The sequence below is a fragment of the Octopus bimaculoides genome, chromosome 17 (assembly GCF_001194135.2).
Source record: "Octopus bimaculoides isolate UCB-OBI-ISO-001 chromosome 17, ASM119413v2, whole genome shotgun sequence".
In the NCBI taxonomy this organism is placed as follows: Eukaryota; Metazoa; Mollusca; class Cephalopoda; order Octopoda; family Octopodidae; genus Octopus; species Octopus bimaculoides.
The window spans coordinates 5,136,416-5,144,732 of NC_068997.1; the positions used below are offsets into that span (position 1 = coordinate 5,136,416).

The window sequence follows — 8,317 nt, forward strand, 5'->3', positions numbered from 1 at the left end:
GGAACCAGACATGCTCCCGCAATTGGTAACAAACTCAGCCAAGGAAAGTAGACACTTGTCCAGAGCATCACTCAGTGCAAAGTTGAGAAACTTTCACTTAACCATATCCAACAACAAAGAAAAGGAAAAAATTTAACTTGACTGAAAAATTAGAATTGCCAGCTTCTGCAGTGTCAGAACTGCCAGTGATCTAAATAACAGCAAGTACTCTCCGGCTGCTTCCCTAAAACACCTAGCTCAGTTACTAATTAATGTTTTAAGCTGTTCCATTATAAGAAACTGGACCATTCTTAACATCATAGCCATGCATTTCAGCTTCCTTTTGTTCAAAGATTCTGGCAACATGATTTATAAGATTTTAAAACTGACGTCCAACTTTTTTGATCAGGAATCAAACTTTACAGAAACCTACTAAAAGTGCACTAAATATACTATTATTCTTGTGGTACATATTAATCACAACAGTTATTAGGTCAATACGACTCATATAAAGAACCATTTGACCACAACGGACCCTAGATATAAAGCAAAGGAGCAAGATCAAGAAAGGAAATCATTTAAATTACTAAGTTTTATTAATTGTATTGAAATGGGTTGTTGTAATAACATGTCAACATTTGCGTTAACTAAGACTTATTATAAAAGTCCTGTAACATGTATTTACAATACAGTAAAGAATAGATATATATATATACACAGAAAATAAACTGAGTTGAGATGAGTTAAAAAAAAAAAAAAAAATCAAATGATTAGGAGGTAGGTACAAGTCAAGTGATTTAGTCAACTTCTTCAATTGTTGGTCCACTACTTTGTCCTGTCGATTCACCGGCTGAGCCACCAAAGTTTGGCATTCCACCTGGCATACCACCAGGCATACCTCCAGGCATACCACCAGCACCAGAATAGAGTTTGGTAATAATTGGATTACACACTTTTTCAATTTCCTTTTGCTTAGCCTCAAATTCATCCTTTTCAGCCAATTGATTCTGATCAAGCCAAGTAATAACTTCCTGGCATTTGTCAATTATTGACTTTTTATCTTCTTCAGATATCTTGTCCTTTACTTTATCATCTTCAACAGTTGATTTCATGTTGAAAGCGTAACTCTCCAAACCATTCTTAGCAGCAATGCGATCTTTTTGCTTCTCATCATCCTGCCGGTACTTCTCAGCATCACTGACCATTTTTTCAATTTCCTCTTTGCTAAGACGGCCTAAAAAAAAAAAGAAAAAAAAGAGTTTTAGACTTTTCCACTCAATGGTTCACACAAAGCAATTCCAGATAAACCAATTCCATATAAATCAGTCAACTTAAAAGACTATTTCAGCCTACCTTTGTCATTAGTAATAGTAATTTTATTTTCTTTGCCTGTACTCTTATCAGTGGCCGATACATTCAAAATACCATTAGCATCAATATCAAAAGTGACTTCAATCTGTGGCACACCTCTCGGAGCTGGTGGAATCCCGGTTAATTCAAATTTTCCAAGGAGATTGTTATCTTTAGTCATTGTACGTTCTCCTTCATACACCTGAATAAGCACACCTGGTTGGTTATCAGAATATGTGGTGAATGTTTGAGTCTGTTTGGTTGGAATGGTTGTGTTTCTTTTAATTAAGGAAGTCATTACACCACCTGCAGTTTCAATACCCATGGAGAGTGGGGCAACATCAAGCAACAAAAGGTCTTGAACTTCTTTATCTTTATCGCCAGACAAGATAGCAGCTTGGACAGCTACAAAACAAATTTTAAATAAAACATTAATGTGTCCAAATGGTTGAATATTACAGCATAGACAGATAAGATAAATTGTTCAAGAAACTAAACTTACCTGCACCATATGCAACAGCCTCATCTGGATTAATACTTTTGTTCAATTCCTTTCCATTAAAGAAACCTTGTAAAAGTTTCTGGATTCTTGGGATTCTCGTGGATCCCCCAACTAAAACAATATCATTGATATCAGTTTTGCCCATCTTTGCATCCCTTAAAGATTTCTCCACTGGTTCTAAAGTCTTCTTGAAAAGGATAGCATTCAATTCTTCAAATCTGGCACGGGTTATGGTAGTGTAAAAGTCGATGCCTTCATATAGAGAATCAATTTCAATGCTAGCTTGAGTACTTGATGACAATGTCCTCTTGGCACGTTCGCATGCTGTCCTTAAACGCCTAACAGCACGTTTATTGGTTGTCAAATCTTTCTTGTGCTTCCTGCTGAATTCTTGGACAAAATGTGTCACCATTTTGTTATCAAAATCCTCACCACCAAGGTGAGTGTCACCAGCTGTAGACTTCACTTCAAAGATGCCATCTTCAATCGCCAAAATTGAGACATCAAATGTGCCACCACCAAGATCAAAAATCAACACATTTCTTTCACCACCAACCTGAAAAGATGGTTTTTATCAATATTAAAATTCTCAACCAGCAACAACTAAATAGAAAATTTAGAAATTCATGCACAATGTGTTATGAAGGATAACCAATTAGAAGTTAATTTAAATAAAATTAAATTCAAATTTCTATCACGAAATAATTATCTCCCTTGTAATAGTTGCAAATATTTAAGAAACCATGCTGGCTTCAAAAATTCAAGCTTGGGATTCTTTTATTCTATTTGTTGCAGCCATTTGACTGCGACCATGCTGGAGCATCACCTTTAGTTTAACATCGGTTTCCTTTGCCGAACCGCTAAGTTACAGGGACACAACACACCAGCATCAGTTGTCAAGCGATGGTTGGGGGGGGGGTTACAAACAGACAAGTATACACAAACATTCGGTTGGCTTTCAGTTTACCAAATCTACTCAAGGTTTTGGTCAGCCACGCAGTGGGACTGAACCCAGAATCATGTGGCTGGTAAGCAAGCTACCTACCAGTCACTCCAAAATTCATTTTAAACTCGATGGTCAAGGAATTAGGTTTAGCATACACCTTTATGAATACATCAGAAAACTGAACTGTTATTTGATATGTCGACATCAAGATCCCATTCCTAAAACATTAGCATTCTATGAAGGAATGTTTTATTTCTATCTTTAATGAAAGTGCCTCACTTCAGAAAATATTCAGTGAAGTCACAGATAAGCTGTGAAAATGCATTTCTAGAAAGAATGAAAATGCTACGTTTATTACTCAACTAGATAAGATGTTACTCAACTAGATAAAAGTTTATTCTCTCCATCTTTTACCTTGATTCAAATTTCTAATACCACCTCATTAAGTCGTTAACTACCTTGTAATAGTTGCAAATGACAGCACTTAATTATGCAATGTAGTACAGGGTCCCTGGGCAGGATAGGTGAAGCAATGTTGCACTAAAAGTATCCCGCCTAACTGGAAAAGGATTAAAGCCAATACCAACTTAAATTCTAAAACTGCTTCCAATTAGGAACTTCACAAATATCAAATTATTTAAAATCTAGATAAGTTACCTTTTTATCAAGACCATAAGCAATAGCAGCTGCTGTAGGTTCATTAATTATACGCAAAACATTCAGACCAGCAATGGTACCAGCATCTTTAGTGGCCTGTCTCTGAGAGTCATTGAAGTATGCAGGAACAGTAACTACAGCATTGGTTACAGTCTATAAAGAAAAGAAAAAATTTTTTTTACACCAACGACTAACAAAAACATTTTAATTTTATTCCAGGTATTTCACTTTACGAACTTTTGGGGTTTATACCCAACATTAACATTTAGAAAAAAAATGTTCAGAACAATACCTTTCCTAAATATGCCTCAGCAGTTTCTTTCATTTTGGTAAGAACCATGGAGGAAATTTCTTCTGGAGAAAACGTCTTTGCTTCTCCCTTAAAGTTAACTCTTACTTTAGGCTTGCCATTATCATTGATAACTTTGAAAGGCCAGAGAGCTGCATCCGCCACCACGACCTCGTCAGTAAATCTTCTACCTATTAATCTCTTAGCATCTAAAGTGGAAAAAAGAAAAAATTATGAATTTTTATGGAAATAAATTCAGATGGAAAAGGAGGGACAGAGAAAAAGAGAAAGTCTCACCAAATATGGAGTTTTCGGGATTCATAGCAACTTGATTTTTGGCAGCATCGCCAATAAGACGTTCTGTATCAGTGAAAGCAACATAGCTTGGTGTAGTGCGATTACCCTGATCGTTGGCAATGATTTCGACTTTACCATGTTGAAAAACACCTACACAGGAGTAGGTAGTTCCCAGATCAATTCCTATAGCTTGCGATTTCGCCATACCTGCAAGTAAGAGTATTATAAATTTATTATCGGAAAAAAAAAGATGCAATCCAAAATCTAGTTACCTTTCACAATACTCTGTTCAAAGAAAATTGCGGTGTTTTGAAATAACTATTCGAAAAAAGCTCATGGAGAAAAGGTTGAATTAATTTTTCATGAGGGGAGAGCTTCAGTATATTAATTCTGGAATTTCTTACCTTTTTTTTCACTATAAGATAGCTATAACCATTCCAAAACTGAAAATGATTCCAGATAAAGGAAAACCATTTCAATCACCATTTTGCTTATTTAGCAACAAGTGTAAAAGCTCTGGGCCCACAAGATATTGTACAAACATTCTATGTTTAACAAGAAATGGTATCACACACGTGTACTGAATTTAAGTGCTAAGCTACGTTGACAGTTTTGAAGAAACCAGAATTCACAGAAAATGAGCAATAGAGAAAAAAAAATATTCCATAAACCTTAAAAGCAATCGAAAACAGAATGTTTATACATTTCCTTATGTTTAACTCAACAGCAACCGAAACAAAGGAAACCGTCAACATTTTCGCCTCCGAACAATTTTTTTAAACATTTAATCTCCTTCAAACAACTACTTTGCGATTTCGGAGGAGGGTATGAACTATACAATATTCCCTTCGACAACTAAAAAATCCTGCCAAAATTTCCATACAGAAAAGGTTCCAAGGTTTACAATTATGCAACAAAGGGCACCGACCGCAGGGTCGTGTCAGTGCGCAGGCGCAGTGCTAACAGTGTTACTATGTTGAAAGTCACTGAGCACGAGGATACATCACAATAGCCTTCGCACAAAAGCCTATAAAATAAGCAGCGCTGCTTTCAATAGCTATATTTAAGTCTGAAAAGTACATAGCAACCCTCATCACATAAATAACTTTCACAGAAATCATTGCTGTTTAATCTGGATGCTAACACGGCATGGCATTGCAAGATCATTAAAGCCAGCACCACATGGACAGCTTCAAAATCTAACACTAACGAAGGAGCCGAGGTTCTCATCAGAAATAAGAACAGGCCAAATCTGATACATTTTCTCATATAATCAATAATTTTACCACTGCCGGGACTCCTCATGAAATGGATTCATTGGCTAAGACGTGGCTAATATCAGATCTAAATCCATTGGAAAAATTAACAGCTTTTTACCAAAACCCTATGAAAATAATTATCAAATTGAAAATTGAAACCGGCAAATGCGTTATACTGCTTTCTGTGAGAAACAGACCAGTTTATAATTCAATAACGAACAAAAATGGAGCTGGCTCGGCCACATGATTAAACATTTGGTAAAGCTATTAAATAGTGTAAAATTACAGAAAAAAATGTCAAGAAAATTAACAAAACGGTTTTTTAATGTTAATTTTATCCACACATCTAAATGAATTTAAACATTTAAATGCTCATGTAAAATTTGTTATTGGGAGGAATATTGATTAAATACAGATTACAGCAATAAAGAGCAGGTACTGGTAAAGTACATGGAGATTATTGAAGATTAATCAATAGATTGTGACATGAACTGCCAGATATACTATAATGAGAAACGATGGGAGAGACGTGGCCAGAAAGATTCACTATCATGGCTTTCATTCATTATATAATAGGAAAAAAACCTGTTAGTAGCAGCGATAATAGGGGAGATCGAGAGGCTGTAGTATTGGCTGCCGCCATTCACAGCTGGGCTTAGATTAGTAGAAGCAGGGCGTATCTCTACATCACACCATGTCTAATTATTTCAAGTCTTCCGAGTATAATTTCTAATTAAGTACTTTTCTCATTTTAATTTTGTGCTAGATAAAAAATTTCTAGCAATCGAAATTTTGAACACTGAAAATATTCGGGGGGGGGGGGGAATTTTTTGTTAAATAGTATTTTGAATGAATCAAAAAGATTTAAATTCAACAGAAGGGATAAAAGGGCAAGCAGGGTTAATTATAATGAAAGCTTGAAAGAAAAAAAAAAAAAAAAAAAAAAAAAGGAAAATTTACGCAGAAAAATACTATTATCCACTAATGATAATGGTAGATCACACGATTTAGGATATTAAAAGGGAATTCATAAATCTGAACATTTTACAAAAATTCAGAAAATTCTTAACATACAAAACCAGAGAAAGGTGAAAATACATTAATATGGGGGAGATTTTCTTTTTTTCTGAATAATTAAATTACCAGGAGGGAAAGGAAGCCGGATGAATCAGGAGGAAAAAACGCTTGAAAATTAACTATATGATTACATATCTATAGATATTTATATAAGTATATAACACGTGTGTTTAAGCAGACGAAATATATAATGTAAAAAGAAAGAAATAACTACCAGATATCGCTAATGAACTTTAAGGCAATGTAGAACGTCTCTCACGACAGTGCGATCTCTTCCACCAAACGAACTGATATGAAGCGGGAGCGGCCGAGCAACGTTTTATACGGCGACTCATGGAACCTTCCAGTAACTAATGATACGTCATAGATAATTTTTTTTATCAATGATTATTTGTCAGGTAGACTTCCTTAACTCCTTTTTTTACGTAATTAAGAAGAAATTAGAAGCCAAACTAAATTTTATTTATAACTTCAAATGCATTATATTATTACGGTTTTTTTTTGTTTTCTTATTACAATGGTGGTAGTAGTAAGAGGTAAGCTCCCAGTGGAGTCGAAGTAGGGGGTGGTCGACAAACTGGGTTTCGATTCTCGGACGCGTTTCTTTTTCACGTTGACTTTGCTCGGTTGGAAAGACATAGACCTAACATGTCATTTAAACGCTCGTTAAAATCTAAATGTAATAAAAAGAAAACCGGTTTTTTATTTTTACTACAATGATAACTAGAGCAGTAGACGTGGAAAAAAAATGGCCAGGTGGTTTATTTCCTTCGATGTTGCCTTTAAAATTTAAACATCGCCGTGCCAATTCCTACTCATCTTTGACTGAACAGACCCTTTGCTCAGAGGGATTCCATGAGATAGAACGATTACCTAATCATTGTTTATTACAGTCAATGTGTTTCTCGTTTTCTTTTTAAGCAGACGGTTATTTGAGGTTAATTCAGTTCTATTTCTAGCAGGGCCAGCAACCACGTAGACACTCCCAAACTGACTAATATAACTCATATACTGTTGTTTATTCTATCCTACCATCTAATAAAGATTTCTATAAACTATAATGAAATTGTTTGCCTTAAATGTTTCGGAAAATTTCGACAACTGCGACTTTTCCCTTAAAACTATTATTACACAATAAATTATACAAGACGAAACGGAGTGAAAGTAGATGAAATTGGTAATTCAAAATGCACTGTGGACAAAGAAATACCCGATTCGATTTTTAATAAATGAACGTGACAAAATGGTGCTTCAGCGTAATATAACATAAGAGGGAAACAAAGAAAACGGTAATTATGACAACATTTAAACCATTTAGAGTCTTCAGTGTAAGAACGAGACTTTCTTTTAAAGAAGTCAACCTTTGTCTGGCTTTAGTAGGGAAATATCAAGTACAGGTCGTTTACATTTCCTCGAACGCGCCTCTCATGAATAAAATTCCGCGAAAACACGATGGCATTCCCCACCTTTTTTTTGTCTTTCTTTTCTCTACTAAAAATAATCATCATTGTGATCTCTTATTTACACTCGAGATCAAACGATGAATTTATTAATATATAACTTGTATTATTTCATCGATCCCTGAGTTTTTTTAAAGTAAATTAAATACTATGAAACAATGATACCGAGCAATTTATTGTTTCTGCCAACTTCATAATAAGTACTTCTTATATAAGATGTTTTTTGGTCTAGTTTCATGAAATTGGAAATATGTTTCGTTTATGCATTTTCCCAGTCGTAGAATAGCTACAACTGGAAATCGTGAGTGGATTGCCGGAAAGCTTGACAAAGTTGAAAGGAGCAAATCTGACTCCCTTGCCCGAACTCATTGACATTAGTCAGAATGGTTTCTTAGGTATAAAGCCTAATTATTGAAAAGGAGATAAATGTATAATCGATTACGTTAATCTCTGAGTGTAAATTATTTTAATAGGTTTCGAAGGAATGACGACCGAAGTGGC

At 35.0% G+C, this 8,317-nt stretch overlaps 1 protein-coding gene across 1 annotated transcript; it reads right to left on the bottom strand.

The window, feature by feature from the left end:
* Positions 1-553: 553 nt before the first annotated feature.
* LOC106879627 (heat shock cognate 71 kDa protein) lies at positions 554-6,715 on the bottom strand. The gene is made up of 7 exons (XM_014929288.2): positions 6,571-6,715; positions 4,021-4,227; positions 3,727-3,932; positions 3,435-3,587; positions 1,832-2,387; positions 1,333-1,734; positions 554-1,213 (listed from the first exon to the last, which is right to left on the bottom strand). The coding sequence occupies exons 2-7, from the start codon at positions 4,223-4,225 to the stop codon at positions 777-779; spliced, it is 1,959 nt and encodes a 652-aa protein (XP_014784774.1). The 5' UTR covers positions 4,226-4,227; positions 6,571-6,715; the 3' UTR covers positions 554-776.
* Positions 6,716-8,317: the final 1,602 nt, after the last annotated feature.